Source organism: Mustela lutreola, chromosome X (genome assembly GCF_030435805.1).
Source record: "Mustela lutreola isolate mMusLut2 chromosome X, mMusLut2.pri, whole genome shotgun sequence".
NCBI lineage: Eukaryota > Metazoa > Chordata > Mammalia > Carnivora > Mustelidae > Mustela > Mustela lutreola.
Genome location: NC_081308.1, coordinates 130,911,108 through 130,933,666, shown reverse-complemented (window position 1 = coordinate 130,933,666; position 22,559 = coordinate 130,911,108). Strand labels below are relative to the sequence as shown.

General features: G+C 45.5%; 1 protein-coding gene across 1 annotated transcript; it reads right to left on the bottom strand.

Moving 5' to 3' along the window:
- Positions 1-118: 118 nt before the first annotated feature.
- LOC131821487 (PWWP domain-containing DNA repair factor 3B-like) lies at positions 119-11,013 on the bottom strand. Its single transcript, XM_059157630.1, has 3 exons — positions 10,922-11,013; positions 4,356-4,540; positions 119-3,636 (listed from the first exon to the last, which is right to left on the bottom strand). The coding sequence occupies exon 3, from the start codon at positions 3,414-3,416 to the stop codon at positions 1,395-1,397; it is 2,022 nt and encodes a 673-aa protein (XP_059013613.1). The 5' UTR covers positions 3,417-3,636; positions 4,356-4,540; positions 10,922-11,013; the 3' UTR covers positions 119-1,394.
- Positions 11,014-22,559: the final 11,546 nt, after the last annotated feature.

Here is a 22,559-nt window from a genome sequence, read left to right as displayed (position 1 = left end):
CACTCAGGTTCGTGTTAAACCTTTAGTGTTTTCTTTCACACCAAGTTTTTAAAGTAAACTAGCTTTTGTGACATTCCCCGCGCCGCCCCCCCCCCCCCCAAAAAAAAATGTTGTTTCAAGTTAGGATAACAATTCGTGGACTTCAGAATTCATCTTGTAGTTAGAGATGTTTCGTTGTATTCTGACAACAGCCATGTTTAGCCTCATGGAGGATTTCCCGTTGCCCGTTCCGGAGCTCCCATATCCTTGTCCATCTGTATTGCTCAAGCAGCCTAGTGGGACTTACCAGGCTGCCTTTATGACCGCTGGAACCTGTCAGGGCTCGTCAGCAAATAAGTCAGAAGAGAAGGCTTGCTTGGTTTGAGACAATGACTGTGTTTTAGGGGACACAGGTCCGGAACAAAGCGCATGCTTCCCTACAATGTGTGCCACTTAGATGGGCTCCTAGCAGTGAGCCTGGCTCAAATAGCTAAGCTTTGTGTATGATCACTCTCGTTGTCTTCCACATGGGGGTAAAACACCACGTGTAAAGCATCCGGTCAGTTAGGAAGACAGCCAGGAGCCTGTTTTTAGGAAACCCTTTAGCCATCGAACAAGAGCTACTTCCCTAAGCGGAATCTGAGGGAAGCGTCGAGTCAACAATCTTGCACAGGCTGACCAAAGGTTTCCTGCACGTTGAGATTTCGTTCATCCACACGTGGACTGTGGGCAGATGACCCATTAACTTTGGATTCCAGACTGCCTTTCCAAGAACCATTTGAAGGTAGTGGCAATATATAGAAAACAAAACAGCTCTGCTGTGGGCTTCGCCCCTCAGGGCTATTTTTCCAAACAGATGAGCATGGCAGATCAAATTTAGGAATTACCTTGAGAAAGCGATCAGATCATTTATACTGAGGCCTTGCAGAAAGAATGAGAAATCCATGTGATGTTTCTGTAAACACCTATCTGAGATTTTTAAAAACGATCGTGGCTCGATGTCTGACACCAGGGGTCTGTCACGTAGTAAAAGAATGTGCCCCCTATATGAAAGCACAAAGTACTGTCAAAAGCAACGTTATGGAAACATCTGGGTAATTACACGTCCAAGCAAGTAGCGGGAAGTACAACTGTTTGCAGCACTTAACAAATTAGTTAAGCTTACAAACTAAAAACAAATGAACAGGTTAACAAACTAATTAACAAGTTAGTTTGTGAAGCGTTTGGGAACCAGACATGATGACGGCCGTGCTACGCACAGGTGCTAGAGATGGATGCAAAAGGAATGCAGCATGTTCCCAGGGCCGCAAATATACAGGATGTGATTTACATGCCGTACAGGATGGAAGGGTCACACATTTCATACAGACAGGGCAGTGAGAGGTCTCCCTGCTAAAGTGTGGGCACAAGAAGAGTTATTTGGCTTTGCCCCTGGTTGCCGCTCTCTTTCTCATTCCCTTTACAATATTTTTATCAAATAGCTCTTTTTCCCGGTAATGCACCGGTGGCCCCTTTAGGTACTTTTGTTCTGCCTCCTCGTAACCTAATCCATCAAGTGCGGCAATTGAACAAATGATTGCTTCTGGCAGAAGAACTTCCAGGACAAAACTCACCTTGTCATCTCTTGCCAGAGTCAGCGTTTTCTTGTCTATCTGCTTGTAGATTTCTTGTAAATGTCTTACCACGACATCCAACTGGTCTTCATCCTCCAGGTATGTTTCAATGCAGATCACGTACCGGCTTGAATTCAGAAATGATGCCAGCCACCTGGACTGTTTCCTGCCTTTGACGATGTCCAGGAGGTGGTGATCGGCTCCCTTGCTTTTCACAATGAAGTCCACGAGCTTCTGGTTGGCTCGGTCCCGAGCAGCCCTCATCCGGTCCGGGAGAATTTTCTTGTGGGGCTTCCTCCCACCCAGGGAGGCCTCCTCCTCAGAATCTTCCAGGTCGGCATAATTCACCTTTGGGAAATCGATCTCCACGTCCCCATCCTTGATGGCTTTCCTAATTGGGTAACTGATATCAGCGGCGTAATAGTCCAGGAAAGAGCCCGCAAAAGACCCACGACCGAGCCCTTCTCTGTAGTGGGAAATCAGGGAGAAACACCAGTTCACACTATGCTCGTACACTTTCCCGGCTCTCTTCATGAGTTTTTCCTTCTCCTTACAGTCCAGATGTTTTAGTCTTCGAAGAGGAACTTGAATGCCACTCGTTTCGCAGGGCATGTTTGCCTCAATCAAAAGCACCCTTGCGGTCTGCTCTGTTTGGCTGACACTCTTTACCACTGCTGGCCAAAAGGGGTGATTTTGAAATTTAAACCAGACCATCATTCCTCCTTCAATGGGACAAGGCTCTTGTGGAAAAGCCATGCTTATCGGTTGCCCCATTTCCTTGCCGACATCCTTTCTAATAGCAGTGGTGGGGTTAATGGCCTTCGAGTTGACTGAAGGCTGAAGTCCTTGCAGCCCTTTCTCAAACTCTGGTACCTGCAGCTTCCTTTTTTTATTTGCCAGACGGAGTGAATAACGCAGCCTCGGAGGAGGGGCACTGGAGGGTGCCGCCGCACCTTCCAAGCCTGGCTTCCGGGGACCCTCTCCAAGGTCCTCAACATTCCCGGAGAGGGCAGAGCCTTCGGAGGAGACGGCCAGCGTCTTTGGGTAGGTGTCATGGGCCTCTTCTTTCAGAGCCTTGGGTACAGTGAGGTTGAAGCCTGGTGGCGGAGATCGAAGGGTGCCTCCGTCTTTAGCACCTGTACCCTCCTCCTTGACGGGGCGATGCAAGGCCCTGACTCTCAAGGTGTGCCTCTTTCCCTTGCCCTCTTTCTCATAATCTTCTTCTGCACGTGATGGGAAGTTTGGGTACACGCTGGAGCTTTGTGAGGGCTCCGCTCGCGTTTTCCTGGGAATAGGCGTGACGGTTCTGTGTGCCTGTGGTTGGCCACCGCCTGGGGCGTCCTCAGTCTGTGAGCATACCAGCAGCGATCTGAGTTTTTTGCTTCTCCTAAGATGCCTCAGTAAGCTCCCTTTGGGCTTCCGGAACTTTCTACGAGATCGCTTTTGTGGTCCCCTTTGGGACGCTTTTGTGGTCCCCTTTGTGGTCTCTGGATCATCTGATGCTCTTGCTGGACCCAAATTCGCTCTCTCATTCAGAATCTCTAGGGCCACTGCAAGAGCGTTTCTGTAGGGCACTTCCTGTCCTGGTGGGACACTGGCCTTCGGCTCGGCTATCAGCAAGGAGGCAACGTATTCAATCTGAGACTCATTTAGGATCTTTGTGTCTGCGGTTTTCACTTTAATTTTTTCGTCTACTGAGAGTATTTCGACTTCGAGAAGAAGTGCCCCTTTCCTCTTATGTCTTGGTGAGGTCCTAGCTCTGGACAAAACCTTTGCGGGCCAAACGTGGCCTTTCCAATTGCATAGGACGTACTCAGCATCCATTATGATTTGAGATTCCTCTCAAGAGGTAATTAAGAGAGGTCGAGAGGTCTGGCCATCACACCCACAGGCACGGCAGGCCTTCCCTAAAACAGTGTTCTTCACCACACCCTTTCGGCCTTAGGACCGCAAAGGGCTCCCAGCTTGTGTGGCCCGTCCTTCTTCACCTGAATCTCCCAGGGTCCCGGGAACTTGTGCTTTCAAGGGACTATGCTGGAGAATACTGGAATGTGGGAAAGGAAAAGAAGAAAAGTATTAGGAAGCAAATTCCTTCTGTGAAAGTAGAAGAACGATGGTCAATGAGAACTGATAAGAGCGCAAACAAAGAAATAGAAAGAGTGTGTCTCCGACAGGGGGTAAACCCATGGCAGCTATCGGGCGGAAAAATACAGAAGATACCAGAGGCGTTTTATAACCGTCCAAACCCAACTTCTTGCCCTGCTTGTTACTACGGCGTATTCAAGAGCGTCTGTATGGGGAGGTGGGTGTCACTTCCCAGATCTCCTCTGTGTTACTGGACATCCTGCGCCTTCTGTGCTCCCTGGGGCTCATCCTGGGGGGATGCTTCGGTTTTCCTTTCCCTGGTGGGTACTAATGCCACCCGGTGCACCCAAGGAAGCCAGAGGTGATCTCCAGCCTACAGACACTGAATGTCAGCACAATATCGTGTTCAGGAGCCTGAGCTTAGAATCCAGAGGCTCACGAAGGTCATCCTGGGGGATACTGGTACCGTCCTTCGTCAGGACTGCTGCAGGCGTGGGCCATCGGCTGCGCCGTGCACATTTTCATTTCTCTGTGGTGGTTGAAAAGGCTGGTCCCCTGCCCCCGGCACCATTTGGGGTAAGAAAGTGACTGTAGGGCGAGGAGCAAAATAAACCACACTCCAAATGTCAACACGAAACGATTGCAAATGAAGTGTTTAGTAAAAGAGGAATGTCTTACAGGACACCACGTGGATCGGGGGGAGGCGAGGTTCTGTGAGCTGCAGCTCTTGATGCACACACTCCAACTGCTTGTCCGGCCGACCCTTGACTCTGTTCTGTGCTTCTGAAGTGCACTGTCCTTCCAGGGATCGAATGACATCAACTGTAGATGCCCAGGACCTACCATATACCTCTAACGTTAATCTAGAAAATCAGAAAAGCAGATGGGGAATTAAGCCAACAAAGTGGGGATGGGTTCATCATTTTCCCTTCCCCAACTCTGGAATGCAGGCCATTCTGAAACAGAAAAAAAAATTAGTTAAATCTCATTTATAATGTGGACACGTCTATTTGCTTCCTTCTTGTGCGTTTCCAAAGTATTTCGACGTTAAGCTACTTAGTTTAGGCCAGTCCTCCTATTTCAGAACCGTGGGAACTACTGCTTTCGTGATAGCCTTTTTGTCTGCCTTGGAAGCATTGATTTAATAGGAGCAGCCGGTGTGTGTGTGTGTGTGTGTGTGTGTGTGTGTGTGTGTGTGTGATGTGTGTGTGTGTGTGTGTGTGTGTGTAACAAAAATGGGGTCTATAATGTAAGCGTGTCTTGGGTGTTTCTCAAGTAACATTGAATGGGTTTGTAGAGAACACAAAACGGGTGGGGAGATATTTACGGGAGGCCATACATGATAGATGCTTCCTGTCAGTGTGATGGCATATGGGCCTGTCACACGTTTCCTATGCGTCCGTGTACACATGCCTGCACATATTGCCTAGGACTGACTACCTTTCTTCCCTCAAGCGCACATTTGATCACTGTTTCATGTGAATGCTGATTTTTTGCATGGTTTTTGTGAATCTCTTTACAATGCGGTTTCTTCTGACATTTTAAAAACTTTATTCAAATACATTTCAAACATTTAGATGTGTGTAAGGCAGAAAATGCAGTTGTTCTCTCAATCCCTCTCCCCGCCCCCCAAGAAATACCCTGTTAATGGGTCCTACTTCTCTGTATATACACTGTTCAAATGGGTATTATAACGCACAGATTTGAGCTCGTCCATTATCAGTTTCAAATGATATGTTTCATAGTACAAAATATTATTTCCCTAATAAATGCATGAGTGCACAACTTTGGTTCACACATACTCATAGATATAACAAGAAATGTATGGCGACTAACTATACCTACTTTGGGGATAGCCCGCACAAACCTTTTCTTGCCAGAGTGTATGATCACGCAGGTATTGTGTCCTCTGCTTTAGAGAACTCAGTGTGCCGGCTCTCAGAACACAGGTGTCATGTGAGGACACAGAACAAAAGGGAGAAAGAAAAACAGGTGACTCAGCCAACTGCAGTCTCCCTGCAGCAGGACCTGCCAGCCCCTCATACAGGAGTGCCTGAGTCACCTCATCTCCAACCAGATAGCTACCCGTCCCCAAGACACACCACACACACACACACACACACACACACACACACGCACGCACTCAGAGTAATGACGTTAGAGGCCCAAGATGCCTGATGTTGATGCATATAATCCATGCTTTCTGCTCTACACACGCATGCAAATGTTTCTGCTTCCGGAGCAGATGTTATTTTTAGCTCCTTTCAGTTCCTTATTTTGAAAATACACATGGAATTATCTAAACTGTTGTTTAAAATTATAAAGTGGGGAAAATGTTAAGCAGCAGTAATCTGATCACCTAGGAGGAATGCCAACTGCAACTATATGGGTCCAGAGACTCCCATCATTTTTTATTCTGTTTATATGTATTTTCTGTAAGATATTAAAAAGGGCTTTAAAAACCATACCGCCTATTTGAATATCCTCTCCTATTCTCATTTGTGTACATCTATCTGTTCAACTAGGAATGTTGAATGTAATGGAGTAACTTTCAGCAGACAACCAAAATGTCAATGGCAGTTCATTCTCCGATGACCAAAGCAATGCACCCTTCAGAGAGGCAAGCGGAAGGGAAGGGTGTTAAAGGAAAATATTAAATCCTACATGGCCTCCTCACCATATGCTTTGGCCCATTGCCCAGATAACTCCCATTAAGGGTTGGTACACAATGTTGCAAATGATTTCCCTTTTATCTTTCGTACTAACAGGAGCGCAGCTCTCTTCTTTCCCCCCAAAGATGTGTACAGGTGGGTGTATAGAAAGACAGATGACAGATAGATAGAGACAATGATATGTAAATCTTGATCCTCTTTCGCACACCAGGAACAATGTATTAAAAACAGAACCTTGGAATGACACTAAAGTAACCCCCCAATCCTCAGAGGGCTTGGGTATGAAAATGTGTCCAGAATTTTAGTTTACAACCATATCAAACATGCCTGCCCAGTAAAAATAAATAGAATAAAACAGAAGGGGAGGGACGCCTGGGTGGCTCAGTCAGTTAAGTCTCTGCCTTTGGCTCGGGTCATGATCTCGGGGTCCTGGGATTGAGTCCTGCATCTCCGGGCTCCCTGCTCAACGAGGAGTCCGCTTTTCCCCCTCTCTCTGCCCCTCCCCCTCCCCCTCCCTCCCCCCACCCCCGCTTGCCCACTCGCTCTTTCTCTCTCCTCTCTGTCTGTCTGTCTGTCTCTTTCTTTCTCAAATAAATAAATGAAATATTTAAAAAAGAACCTGGAAGGGAAATGGTACAAACAGCTCCTCCACAATCTATAACTTCACAGTCCATTCCGGACCATCAAGAAATAGAACCCTCAGACGGACCGGCTACGGCATTTAAGTCCTGGTAAACTTGTGTTCTAGTCCATTTGCCCTTTGGTTAAGGAATGAAGAGAACTTGATGGCAATGGGTATTTATTTTTTCCAATCAACAGCCATGAGCTCTGGAAGAACTTTGTTGGAAGCTTTATTCTTCAACTCCTTTCCCCAGTAAGGGCTGTATAATCACTTCCAAGGAAAGAAGAATACAATCCTCTGAAGGTCTTGTCTCAAAATAAGGGCACTTTCCTCGATATAATTCCCAAACCACCCCACTCCCCAGAGGCAGGCCTTCTCTCACCTTTACCCCAACACCCACTCATTCCTTCCCTACAATGACTACTTATTTACCGGACTTTGGTTGTTGTTGTTGGGGTGGGGGGAGGAGGGGCATCAGGAGAGGGAGAGAGAGAATCTCAAGCAGGCTCCATGCCTAGTGTGGAGCCCGACGCAGGGCTCAGTCTCACGACTCTGATATCACGACCTGAGCCAAAATGAAGAGTGGGATGCTCAGCCGGCTGAGCCACCCAGGCACCCCTTGGACTTTCTTTCCCTTTAAAAAAAAAAAAAATTATTTATTTATTTGAGAGACAGAGAGAGAGAGAGAGAGCGCGTGCACAAATCGGGGCAGGGGAGGGGAAGAGACAGAGGGAGAAGCAGACTCCCCACTGGACAGGGAGCTAGGTTTTGTGATTTTGAACTGTCCCCCAAACATGTATATCCATTAAAAAAAAAATGCTGGCAGTTGCCCCTTTTTATTATAAAGGCACATCTTATGTAATTTCAGTTATAAAAGAAAATACGTTCTTGCCTATTTTTGCGCCTTTCCAGTGCCAGATGAATTCAGCATGAACTTTCACATGTGAAAGTTGTTTTGGGGGTTTTATTTATTTATTTATTTTCAGTGTAACAGAATTCATTGTTTATGCACCACACCCCGCGCTCCATGTAATCCGTGCCCTCCGTGGTACCCACCACCTGGCTCCCCCAACCTCCCACCCCCCGCCCCTTCAAACCCCTCAGATTTTTTAAAAATATATTTTTATTTACCTATTTGACAGAGATCACAAGTAGGCAGAGAGGCAGACCGAGGGCGGTGGGGTGGGAAGCAGGCTCCCCCGCCGAGCAGAGAGCCTGATGTGGGGCTCGATCCCAGGGCCCTGAGATCGTGACCTGGGCCAAAGGCAGAGGCCTAACGCACTGGGCCACTCAGGCGCCCCACATGTGAAAGTTTTTAAGCATTCATCGGGTTTGAGTTCCATTTGTAGAATAACGGAATGGGATTTGATGTCTTCAAACCTTTCCCTTATGTTGTTCACTAGTTGCGTAAATTCACAGAGGTCATGCCTGCTTGGAAATCTGGGCTATTTTTGTACAAACACTTAAATGGCAAATATTACAGGCTGGAAAATCATGACCTGGCCTCAGTTTTCTCTAAGAAGTGAAACAGTTAGGCTTGCTTCTTACCTACAAATGATCAGCTACAACACTAAATACACATACACCTTCAAATTGCCAAGCTCTGCCTCCCAATTTTTCCTTAAGGAAGGAGGAACCGCAGCAGCTACGCCTGCAGGCACACACCACCAAGAGCCATCTACTCAGAGAAGGAGAAGCAGGAGTGCTTGAGCAAAGAACTATACAAAAGTCAAGGTTTCCCCCAGGGCCTTGTTTTAAGACTAGAGTGAGGGGGGGGGGGGGCTTCCCTCCCTTGCCTTTCGCAGACTCAGGTGGTTTCTCCTATCAAGTAGGCCAACTTTCTTCCAAACGTGCTCTGTTACCCCTCCAGCTCCTATTACCGGCCACGGGGAGACCTCCGCCACCATCCATAACACTAATGAAATCACGCGCGGCATTGGGGTTGAAAAATATCACGGACATCCCCCTCTTTCCTGCAGGTGAGACCTCCATAGCTACTCATATCCAGGTGAGTGGACAAGGTGCGTATTTCAGAACGTACCGATTTCCCTGTGTCGTGCGCAAGAAGAAAAAGGTGCCCTCGTTCACGAGAGAAGTCATTGCACTGTAGCTTGTCACGACAACATTGGATGTGTGCCAGGTGCTTGCTACCCAAGGGGAAAGACTAACAATCCTATAATCTAAGCCAACAAGGGTGTGTTATGTCTCCAACACAAAGACTGATGCAGACCTTCACGTACTGACTCAGGAAAAAAAATTCAGACCAAAACAAAAACCAAACCAAACCAAACCAAAACAAAACAAAACCCCCCACATACCAAAACCCAAAAACCAACCAACCAACAAACAAAAAAAACCCCAAAACCAAAAAAACAAACGACTAACTAGAGGCCAATTAAGTACCAATAATATCCTTTATGTAAAGCACACATTCACACGGAGAACAACAATATATACTTCATCTTAGGATACAAAAGACATGTAAATGCAAGAGAAAAGTCTAGAATGGTAAACAGAAATGTCATGGCATTGTTTCACCGAAAAGAGAAGAAGAAAAAGGATGGGAGCGTGTGGTGAGTGAGGGTATACATCATCGTTTTTCAAATGTTTTAAGATATTACAGGGAGGACAAATTTATGTATACCTGGGCACCAACACCTTGCTTTACAAAGATTCTAAGGAGATACGAAATCAAATACTGGATGTAAGTGAACAAAAAAGGAGGCAAGCAAAACGGTACCATACCACTGCAGAGAAAGCCGTGAGAATAGACTTGAAATGCCTTTGAGGTATATTTTATATTGATCAAAGGAAATATCCATTATTTAAGCAGGGTCGGGCCTGGTTAGTACTTGGATGGGAGGAAATATCCATTATTAAAATGTATATATTTAACCACATAAGAGATATTGTATTGCAGTCCAAGAAGAGAGAAGTGTTGCTGAATGTATGAAGGAACAATAGCCAACAGTGCTCCAAAACAAAGAAAAACTATCGGGTGGTATACTGATGTGCCAACCTGCGAACATAACACATTTTCTCCCTTCCCACTCCCCCCGTCAGGCGTGCACGTGCACGCGTACACACACACACATACACACACACACACACACGAAAAAACACACACAAACAGGTCTCGGCTCATCATAGTAAAACTTCTAGAAACCAAAGGGAAAAGAACTGCCTTAAGAGCAAAGAGGGAAAAACAAACATGACTAATAGGTGATATTCCCTTATTGTTTTAATTAGAGAGAGCTTGACAGAATTATTTGGAGACCAAAAGAGAAAGAAAAACAAAAACAAAACCAACAAGCAACAGTGAGACAAGAGCGCCATGATAGGAAGTGTGGGCACTTGTAGTTCTGGAGAAACCAAGGGATGGTATGATGGTTCTGAGAAGCCATGACCTCTGAGGAGGAGACCTCAGAGCTTGGGCTCAGACCTTGTCTTTTAGGGATGTTTCTCAGTTTGTGTGTGTGTCAGCTACTCGGGGTGAGCACAGTATTATCCCCAAGGTTACGCAAAGTAACATTAGATTTTTCCAATCCTACCCATCTCCCTCGTTTGCTGACTCCTGATGTTCTCTCTCATATCGTACACATAGTAACTTTACTGTAAGTAGGTGTAAATGAGTAAACTTATGTCCTTAAAGGTTCATGGGACAATTGTTAAGCAGAGGTACACAATGAGAAATATTTGGGGATCTCTGTTTTCAAGAACTGAGGTAACCATGCCCTTGTGCAATGCTGTCACCTCAGGATAGCAAAATGGGACTGGGGTGTGACAGGTTATTCAATCCCCTTAGCCCCCCACAAGAAGAGCTGACATCCTCTCTTACAAAACAGGAGGGATTAGAGCTCTTAATGTCCAAAGACAGCGTGTGTCTTAAAGACCACACGCTGGCAACACACACACACACACACACACACACACACACACACACGACTCACATTGATAGCAGACACCGACTAGTCTCGATGTTTCAAGAGTTACTCCATCTCTCCAGTCTGTAAATATCCTTGTTAAATGTTTCTGCCTCCAGGAAAGAATGGCCCGCCCCAGTTGTCATGGAAACCAGAATGTCATCAAAACGTTCTCCCTGATGTTAGCTTTCTATGGAAACGAGGAAGTACTAACACATCCTCAGATGCAGAGCACTGATCTCACTCTCAGTCAGTTACACCCTGACCAACCGAATGAATGAGTGAGTGAGTGAATGAATGAATGAAATATTAGAGACAATACCCTATGTTCTCAGAAAAGGTATTGAGGGCAGGGGAGTTCTTGGAAAGTGGATTATGGAGGAAATAAAGTAGAAAGATAACAGCTTCTGTTTTCCCGTCAAACACACACACACACACACACACACACACACACACACACACACACACACACACACACCTGGAATCCAGGTCCTGTTAAGGGCCTCCTTTCAACCTGCCAGGACACATGAGGCCAGGAGTATTTGTGTAGGTGGGAATCCAAGGACTCTCAGTCAATTTAAAATGACCCAAGAGGAGAAATCGTGTGAGGATGAAGGACTTGGATGTCTGTCAGTGAAAGGCAAACTAGAAGCTCAGGACCAAATGACCCTGAGTCTACAGTTGGACAAGTGTGTATTGACAGGGTTTTCAGGACACCAGTGTTTCCTGAGAAGAGACACAACTCCCCCAAATGTCTTTGATCTAGGACGATAGGGAGACAGAGATGAACCTCTCACATTTGGGATCTGTGCTCAGATTTGGGATCTGTTCACAGAGATGAACCTCTCACATTTGGGATCTGCTGCAACCACACTGACAAGGAATACTATGCTCAGAGACAGGGCTCCTACCATCAGGGCACACAGCACCCACTTCCTCTCCCATAGTCATTTACATTAGGGGACAGAGCCACCCTGTGATGCAGCTCTTCCTCCTGGTAATGAGCTCCAGGAAATTCTTCTGTGGCCAGTCCTGGACAGTGATGTGCTGGAGACGGGCCCTTGGGAGGGGAGAGCACAATTCCAATTTCCAGGGTTTTCCCATTTCTGTGATATAAAGACTCCCATTATGGCCGACTTCAAGCCACTGACATGAGGTCACTGAATGCTGATTTGGCAAGTGATGCCCCCAAATCAGCCCCTCATGAGATGATGATGATTCCAGACAGACCCAGCACAGCCCTAGACCCCAGATTCTGGAGCCAGACAAAGCCCTCCCATTCTACATGCGATCCAAGAGAGACAGACGTGCAAGCGGGACTTTTTTTTTTTTTTTTTTTTTTTTTTTAAGATTTTACCTATTTATTTGACAGAGATCACAAGTAGGCAGACAAGCAGGTAGAGAGAGGCGGGGAAGCAGGCTCCCCGCTGAGCAGAGAGCCCGATGCGGGGCTCGATCCCAGGACCCTGGGATCATGACCAGAGCCAAAGGCAGAGGCTTTAACCCACTGAGCCACCCAGGCGCCCCAAAGCTGGTCTTTTTACATAACCGTGTGCCAACTGAATGAAGGCTTTCCCCAGGTTCTTAGTGTAGAGGAGAGGGAGAAAGATACCGAGACCCCCTCCCCCCAACCCCCATGTAGCCTGTGTAGGTTTTGGGGAGGGAAAATAGTTGGGTGCATCCATGGTCGATCTTTTCAAATCAGACATGCTTTCTGAAAGACCGATGCAGGTTTGAGTCGCAGGTCTGCGTCTCCTCGCCTGTGTGACCTTTGCGCTGCGCCCTAACGTCCCTGTTCCCCAGGCTCCGTTTTTCTCAAATCAGCTAATAGTGTCTCTGCTCTCCAAGGGCTGATCCTCATGAAGGAACAGCAGACTTCGGCAGTGCCCAGTGGTCATTCTGGGAGGCCTTGGGGGTGGTCCCTGAGAACCCTCTGGAGGACCAGGGAGGTCTTCTTCTCCCTACGCAGTATCAGTGACTCTGGATGGCTTGGTTGCCTTTCCATTGAAACAACAGATTGCAAGAGGTGAAGTGAAGAGACAGGTAAGAAAATCCAGGTCCTTCCTATTCAGGAAGGTATTAAATAGATTTGCAATGATGTAAAACAATGCCATACTTTTAACACTTCTGTTTGTTTTCAAAAATGTGATTTTCTTTCCCAAAGCATATTTACGTGTAAGCAATCATGGGCTTAGTATTATTTTTTTTTAATTTTTTATTTTTTATAAACATAGATTTTTATCCCTGGGGGTACAGGTCTGTGAATCGCCAGGTTTACACACTTCACAGCACTCACCAAAGCACGTACCCTCCCCAATGTCCATAATCCCACCCCCTTCTCCCAAACCCCCTCCCCCCAGCAACCCTCAGTTTGTTTTGTGAGATTAAGAGTCACTTATGGTTTGTCTCCCTCCCGATCCCATCTTGTTTCATTGATTCTTCTCCTAACCCACTTAAGCCCCCATGTTGCATCTCCACTTCCTCATATCAGGGAGATCATATGATAGTTGTCTTTCTCTGCTTGACTTATTTCGCTAAGCATGATACGCTCTAGTTCCATCCATGTTGTCGCAAATGGCAAGATCTCCACTCCAAAACTGCTAGAACTTATACAGGAATTCAGTAAAGTGTCAGGATATAAGATGTGGGCTTAGTATTATTTTTAAATGAATACGTTAAAATGGGACTGCTTAGGTTTTGTTTCGTCTTGTTTTTTTTTTTTTTTTTTTTTTTTCCAAAACACTTCAACGTTTTATTATAGTGGTCAAAGAAACACTATGTTTAAGTAAAATATTCCTTTACTGCACTGAGATTCACATAACATTCTAGAGCATACCATTCAGTGGCATGAAGTAAATTTGCAGTGTTGTGAAACCATCACCTCTTTCTCCTTAACAGAACATTTTCACAAGTTCTAAAGGACATCTCACGCCCATCTTAACACCCAGTCACTCCTCGCCTCCCCCCGGCCCCCAACCCCTGGCAACCACAAATCTACGTTCTGTCTTTATGGGCTGGCTTATTCTGAATATTTCATATGAATGCAATCACACAATATGTAACCTTTTGTGTGTAGCTTATCATACGCAGAATAATCATTTTAAAGTTCATCTACATTACAACATTCCCTTTTGTGTCTGCGTAATATTCTGTGGTATGGCGAGTCCACCTTATGTTTATCCAGTCACCTGTTGATAGAAAACTGGGTTGCTTCCACTTTGGGCTGTTTTGAATAGTGCTACTATGAACATACGTGTTCATGTGTTTTTTTGAATGCCTGTTTTAAACTGGGGGGTGTGGGGATATCTCTGCTGCACCATCTGCTAATCGTATGTTTAAGCTTTTGGGGAACCACCAAACTGTTTTTATTTTTATTTTCTTTTGAAGACTTTGAATCTTGGAACACTACATCAAAAACTAATGGCGTACTGTATGATGACTAACATAACATAATTAAAAAGTAAGTAAATAAAAGCTAGAGCAAAAAAAAATAAATAAATAAAATGAAGATTTTGTTCATAGCAGCAATGTCCACAATAGCCAGACTGTGGAAGGAGCCAATTTGCCCTTCAACAGACGGATGGATAAAGAAGATGGGGTCCATACACACAATGGAATATTACGCAGCCATCAGAAAGGATGGACGCCCAACTTTTGCATCAGCATGGGTGGGACTGGAGGAGATGATGCTGAGTGAACTCAGTCAAGCAGGGAAAGTCAATTATCACATGGTTTCACTGACTTGTGGAGCATGAGGAATAGCACGGAGGACGTTGAAAGAAGGAAGGGGAAACGTAGGGGGAGAAATCGGAGTGGGGGACGAAGCACGAGAAACTGTGGGCTCTGGGAAACTGAGGGTTTTAGAAGGCAGGGGGGGGTGGGGCGATGGGTGAGCCTGGCGATGAGTATTAAGGTGGGCACGGATTGCATGGAGCACGGGGTGTTTTATGCAAACAGTGAATCATGGAACACTACATCGCAAACTAATGATGTACTGCAGGGTGATTAAGATAAATTTTTTAAAAAGTTTTCATTTATCTGACAGAAAGAGAGAGAGCATGAGCACAAGCAGGGGGAGATGCAGAGAGAGAGAGAGAGAGAGAGAGAGAGAGAGAATGAGAGAGCTCCGGAGAGAGGGAGAAGCAGGCTCCCCGCCAAACAGGGAGCCCACCATGGGGCTCGATCCCAGGACCCCAAGATCAAAACCTGAGCCAAAGGCAGATGCTTAACCATCTGAGCCACCCAGGCGCCCCTCCCCAAATTGTTTCTAATGGTGGCTGTACCATTTTAAATTCCCACCAGCAGTGTATAAGTCTTCCAACTTCCCCACATTCTCAAGAGCAGTTTGTTATGTTCCCCCTAATGTTAGACATCCTAATGGGTGTTAATACCTATTGTTAGGTTTTGATTTGCAATTCCTAATGACTAATCATATTGAGCATACTATCATGATAGCCATGTGTATATCTTTCTTGGAGAACTATGTTTTCAGATCCCTTTCCCATTTTTATCATTTGCTTTGTCACTTGGTTGGAGTTGTAAGGGTTCTTTATATAATCTGGTTACTAGACTCTCCCTAGACATATGATTTGCCAGTGTTTTCTCCCATCTTGTAGGATATACCTTTTCTCTCTCTCTCAACATTGTCTTAAAAAAAAAAAAAAGCCCTTCTGTTTTATTATTTATTTGACACAGAGAGAGAGAGAGAGAGAGAGAGAGAGAGAGACAGAGAGAGAGGGAACAGAAACAGGGGGAGTGGGAGAGGGAGATGCAGGCTCCCCGCTGAGCAGGGAGCCCCATGCGGGGCTCCATCCCAGGACCTCAGGATCAAGACCTGAGCCGAAGGCAGACACCTAACTGACTGAGACACCCAAGTGCCCCTCAATAGTGTCTTTTAATGCAAAAATACTTTCATTTTGATGAAGTCCAACTTACCTATTTTTTTTCTTTTGTTGCATTTGGTCTAATATTTAAGAGATCCAAGGTCATGAAGGTTTACTATGACATTTTATTCTGGGAGTTTTATAATTTTAGCTCTTATATTTAGGCGTTCTGTGTGTGGTGTGACTATAGTGTCCAACTTCATTCATTTGTGTGTGGATATACCATTGTCCCGGAGGCACTTGCTGAAGAGAAGATACTTAACCCTGCCCTCCCCCTGCTGGAGGGTCATCATCAGTCACCTCTCACCCAACACACTGGTGAGCTTACAAGAGCCAGTGAAATGTTGAATAGCATAAGGAAGGGAATTAGAAACAAAACATATTTCACTGGCTAAGCGTTAGCCCGCTAACTTGAAGTAGTCAGTATGAAAGAGGGGTTGGACGGAGTAAAATATTGAAGCTTTGCTTCTAAATCTTAGATGAAAGAAGTAAAACGAGTGACTAAAACCAGGAAGGAAAAAAAAACAACGAAACAAACCCAAACAACCCAGGGCTAGTAGCAAATTAAGGTAGGAACGAAAAAGTGAAGTGTTAAAGGAAAATAATATAGGGGGAAGAGTGGGAGAGAGAGGAAGAGAGAAGGAAGGAAGCGGAGAGCATCCCCCAATTTCAAACTGTCTCGCATGTCTCAGTAGGAGAAGGACGTATGAATTCCATTTCCTCCGTAAGTTTTATATTCTGTGAAAATTATTCTACCATGAGTATTGATTGCTTTATTAGTTAGAAGAAAGACTTAACAGTAGAATTGTATTAAATTGTTTTTGGAAAGTGGAACTTTTTTTTTATTAACTAACCTCTGGAGAGACACATTGAAAATTCATGAACTCCTCCTGTAAGAAATCAAAACATGCATGGTGCAATGGTCTACAGATAGGAGTCATCCAATACCTGTGTTTTTGTGTAGTCGGGTGACAACTGAGATGCATCCGTTTGAATTCCCCTTAAACGTTTAGTACAGACAAATTCAAGTTTGGTGTTGGAAAAAGTCAAAAGATGTCACAACTCAATCTTGGTTATTCATGGAGCAGATACTCCCCTAATGTCCTCTGTTCCTATTTCTTTCCTGTTTTCAGGTTGTTGTTTTTTTTTTTTTTAATTTTGATATACTATTTTTATTATATGTATGTATGGGTTTTTCACGTTTTTAATAGTTTTCTAACATCCATGGACTACATTTGCAAAACAAAGACAGTGGTGTTAGGAAGCCACCAGATGGAGATGTTGAGCTCCCGTTGTTAAAGACAGTCAGGTCCTCCTTGACAAATACAGTGGTTCCAACTTTAGTCGGGTTGAGAGCAACCTGGAGAATTTATTTAAAATGGGGAGGGTATGTGATTTGGTGAGTGCTGTGAAGTGTGTAAACCTGGTGATTCACAGACCTGGGGATAAAAATATATGTATATAAAAAATATATGTTTATAAAAAATAAAAAATTAAAAAAAAAAAATAAATAAAAATAAAAATAAAACCTTTGAAGGATAAAAAAAAAAAAAAAAAAAAAAAAAAAAATGCAGATTCCCAGGGCCCGCCCACACAGTTGATTGGGCAGGCCTTGGACAGATCCAAGGAATCTGGACTTTTTAACCCTCTCTTTTCCGTGATTCTGATACAGGCGATCCCATGCACCACACTTTGAGAAACTCAGATGTAAATGGCCATTGGAACCATGGGCATACATGGAAGCATTTAGGGAAAGGGTATAAGTTGAGAAAAGAACCACGTAAAACCAAGTCCTGAGGAACGCCATCACGTGAAGGCTCATTTGAAAAGAAGGAGCTAGCGGGACGCCTGGGTGGCTCGGTCGGTGAAGCGTCTGCCTTCGGCTCAGGTCATGATCTTGGGGTCCGAGGATGGAGTCCCCTGTCAGGCTCCTTGCTCAGTGGGGAGCCTGCTTCTCCCTCTCCCTCTGCCTGCCTCTCTGCCTGCTTGTGAACCAACCCCCCCCCCCCGACAAATAAATAAATAAGTTATAAATCAATCAATCAATCAATTAAGTAAAATACATAAAAGTAAAATAAAACAAACAAACAAATAAAATCTTCAAAAAAGAAAAGAAGGACCTAGCAATGGTAATAAGAAGTTGCCAGAATGAAAGGGGATAGCAGGAGAGTATGCAGTTATGGAGGCCGAAGGAGAACAGGGAGAGTGGAAGGAAAAAAAGAAGAGAGGGGTCAACCGGAACTGTGCGCAGTTTTTTTTTTTTTTTTTGCTTTTATTCAAACATCTGTCGTCCTCTCTGACTTCTGTGGGAGAAATACTGCCTTAAAGGATAAGAGTGCCCTTGAGACATTTGACAGACCCTAAATAATTCGTATACTTAAACGGTACGTTTCCCATCCCGAATCCACGTTTGTTAATGAAATGTTATATGTAATCCTGATGATGAAAATATTTGTTTTTTATGCTTTCAAATATACGGCAGGCACAAGTTTGCATTCAGTGTTTGATATTCAGGAAACTGTGTACCAGTGGCTAAAAGAAGTGGCCATAATAATGGCCAAATAATAATTATTATAACATACTCACAATTAAATAGAATTAATTATGAACATTAGTGTCATTATACTGTTACTAACACTTGAGTGCTTGCCTTATATTATTGAGTGCCCTGGAGTGTTTTTATGCATTACTTCCCTTAATTTCACCCCAAATATGATGAGACAAATACTATTGCTGTGCCTTTAAGATAGTGAGAAAGTCAGCGAGGCTTAGAGAAGTCAAGAGATTAGCTCACTGCCTCACAGTCCATAAAGTGGGATGGCCTTGTTTAATTTCATGCTGGACTTTCAGTTCAGGCTTTGAGCATTTTTGTGAGTTTCCCTTTAAGAAAACCCAATGCAGTCAAGTTTTACATTAATTTTAGAAAGGCACAGGTTTCAGGGTCTTCCAGCTCACCACCTAAATCCTTGCACTCCTCTCCACCTAAAATCCTTGCACTCCTGTAAAATCTTGCAGTCCTGGGCCCCCAGTTAGGCATCCTTTCCCAGCTTTCCTTGCTGTTAGGTGTGACTGTGTGACTGAGAGCCAGGCAATGGGATGTCAGCGGAAATGATGTGTGCCACGGCCAGACCAGACTCGTAGAAACCTTGTACCTGGTGCACCTCTCTGCTCTTTTCCCCTTTGAGCAAACTGCAAAGCGGGCCACCTCCAGGGCAAACGTGGAAGCCACGTGTTGAACGTGGCAGACTTGCTGACAGCCTGGGTCCCTGTAGACGTGCACGGATAATGCCCACCAGGAGGACATTCTCACTTTCCCGGAAGTGTTACAGGAGAAATAAACGAAGTAGTTTTGAGTCATTAAATGTGTTTGGGCTTAACTGTTACAGTGAACAGTCCACCGCACCTGATACGAGTTGGGTAAAAAGAAATTTCAGTTATGCACCGCTCTATCATTATGAATTGCATTTTGCTGCATTTTGAATAGTGGCTCAGACAAATACCTTTATTCCTGGTGACACACAGTAGGAATACGTCATTCAGCGCTGGTACCACAGCTCAAGGAGCCAGGATCTTTCTTCCTTCTTGTCCCTCTATGCTTAGCTGTGGCTTTTGTCTCCAAGGACACGGACGTTGTATCCGTATTGCTGGCTGGCAAGAGAAAGGGGAAAGATCAAAGCGGGGAACCAGCTGCGTCTTTCCAGTTCAAGAAGCTTTCCTAGGAATGCCACCGGTGTCATCTGGGACAGGAGCTGGACTGGGCCATGTGCTTCCCTCTCTATGCGATGGGGTCAAGGTTCTGGTAGCAAGGATGAAAGGGTGAAGGATGGAATGCTTAGGTAGGTACAGGACCCTCCACAGCACTTACCTTACGTTATCTTTATCAATTACCCAAACCCCTTGTGGCAGCTTCCTACAAATTCAGATTCCCCTCCTCGTGGCAGCCATAGAGCATCAGAATGTCCCTGAAAATTTGGAACCGGAAAATCGTTGTTGAACTACCGATCTCTGCCCTGCCGAGGATAGCCCCCTTGTGCTTGTCACCTGGTCTGGTCTGCACGAACTCTTCAATGGGTTTGTCATTTCATAACGTCTAGGTGCCCTCCAAAATGTCAAAAATAGTACCTCCCCCATTAACTTGTTTTGAAATTTACGTCAAAAACAACAACTTTGTAAAGGACCTCCACGTCTACAGTGACACTCTTCAAACCATTTTCTGTGTTACTGGAAGAGACAACACTGCCGGAGATCATGATTCACAGCTGAAGATGTGGTTTATTCCCAGAGAGGCAAAGTGACACAAAACAGTGACGGGCAAGGGCCAGGGGACAGCAACGGGCCAAAATACCAAAGGTCTGGCCCTAGCCCTACTGCGCAGCTCTGCAAACTTGGGTAAACATTTGTACTCTTTGATGCTCATCCTCTTAAATTATAATCTGGCCTTACACTAATTCATCTTCCAGAGGGTTATTGAGGTAATTAAATGAGTCATGGGTATGTATACTTTCAAAGGGCAGTAAAGCCCACAGAAGTGCTGTTGGTTTTTTTTTTTTTTTTTTTTAATGGGCAGACAGTGGCCAATATGAATTGTAGGTTCCAAATCTGGTTGGTAGAGTTGTGCAGGTTTCCCGCATGGTCAAAGTGAGGCAAAATAGTACAGTCTCATTAGCACGCAGATGATTGGATGACAGTGCAGCGAGAGGAGAGAGGCAGCACAAGTCACGGTGGCAGGCAAAGGAAGGAGTGTCAAGCAAGACCCAACAGAGAAGCTGGCTGAGCTTGTTCAAAGGCCCAGTGGCAGGAAACAGCAATGGTGTGCTTGAGGAAACTGTAAGAAGCTCAGAATGGAGAGGACAAAAGGGGAGTCAAAGGAGTCAAGACGCTAAGTGTCTTCATATGTAGAGTAGACCCTCTTGTGGAGGCTGTGAGGAACGGCTGAAGAAACTTAGGCATCACAGTGTAAGCTAATATTCACGGATTCAGAGTCAGACGGATCTGACTTAGAATCTTCATTCTAGCGGAAGCTGTGGTTTTGGCGCGGGATAAACGAAATGACCGGTGGAGCAGGATAGAGAAGCAGAATCAGGGACATAGAGAATGTTGACATATGACAGACATGGCACAGCTGACAGCGGGGAAAGCGGGCACCATTCAATAAAGGAAGATGACACAATTATTTTTTCATGGGAGGAAAAAAGCAATTAGATCACTTTCTGACAGGGAACACAAAAATCAAGTTAGCATGAACAAAGACTAAAAAAATGCAAAGTAACACCTCAAAACAATTTTAGGAAAATGTAGGAGAAAACTTTTATGACCTTAGGGTTCAGACAATTTCATTCTAAAAGGCCCAGGAGGCAAGGGGAAGAAATGGATAAATTGGAAAACAACAATGCTTAAAACGTGTGTTGATAAGGACGTTATCAACACAGCGCCCAGGCAACCCGTGGAATGGATAAAAAGAATTCCAAACAGTCTATCTGATAAGAGATTAAAATCCTGAACACATGAAGAGGTCCTATGACCCAGCCACAATGGGAAAAGGAAAAAAGACAGATTAAAAAGTTGGCAAAGGACTTGACTGGACATTTCTGCAAAGAAAGTATGCAAATGGCCAATAAGCACATGAAAGGGCGCGGAACATGAGTAACCAGCACCGAGGTGCAGATCAAAACCACGAGGAGGTGGCACTTCACACTCGTTGGGATGCCTGTTACCAAACAAACCAACAAAATGCAAACAAACAAACAAAAAACAACCCTCTCGCCACCCCCCCCCCCCAAAACCCAACAGAATAACAAGTGTTGGCACAGAAGTGGAGAAACGGGAACTGCTGTGCTCTGCTGGTGGGATTGTAAACAGGTCATTACCGGCTCTGAGCTCGTGGACTCCTTTAAGCGCTGCGAAACACCCTTGCACGTATGCCAGGCATCAGAGTGTTCCCAGCATCACTGCTTTTCGGGGCTCTAAAGTGGAAAGTATCCACATGTGCACGGACAAGGCAATGGATGAACGGACTGGGGAGCCGTCCCACAGTGGCGTGCGCTGCCGCAGGGAAGAGGAGAGCAGTAGGGCTCCGTGGGATGGTATAGACACTGCTAGGACGCAGTGTCGGGTGAAGAAGGGAGTGGCGGGGCACGAGGCAGAACGTGATACAGTTTATTGTACCATCCAGGCAGCACACCAGGAGGCCAGGACCGTCAAGGATACATACACGGGTCTCTAAAACAAAACAAAAACCAACCAGCCGACCACCCCAAACGACGACGACGACGACGACGACGACGACGACAATGACAACAAAACCCAAACAAATAAACAAACGAACGAACAAAACACCGTAGAAAGCGGGGCGGGGGTGGCTTACACAGGGCAAGCAGGAGGATGGCTATTCCTCTGGGAGTGGAAGCAGTGGGTGGGAAGGGCCCCGGGAGGACACGGAGTAGGAATTGTCCAAGTGTCCCAGGTCCGGAAGGTGGAGGCTTGAGCACCGACCTGTTCCACACTCCCGTATCCTTTTGTGATTTCCGCGGAAGATGACCTGTGTAACGTCCTTGAACCGCAGCCGGGTCCTCGGACCTCGGACCTCGATCCTCGACCCTCGACCCTCGACTCTCGACCCTCAACCCTCGACTCTCGACCCTCGATCCTCGACCCTCGACCCTCGATCCTCGATCCTCAGGACCAGTGAGTGCCTGGACGGCGGTTGGTCCAGGGGGCGTGTCTCGGCCGAGGCCCCGCCTCCCGCATGCGCGCTGTGCCAGCCAATCAGCGACGCTCCCGCC

Coding starts and splice junctions, on each gene's coding strand:
- LOC131821487 (XM_059157630.1), bottom strand. CDS start 3,416: ATGGATGCTGAGTACGTCCTATGCAATTGGAAAGGCCACGTTTGGCCC.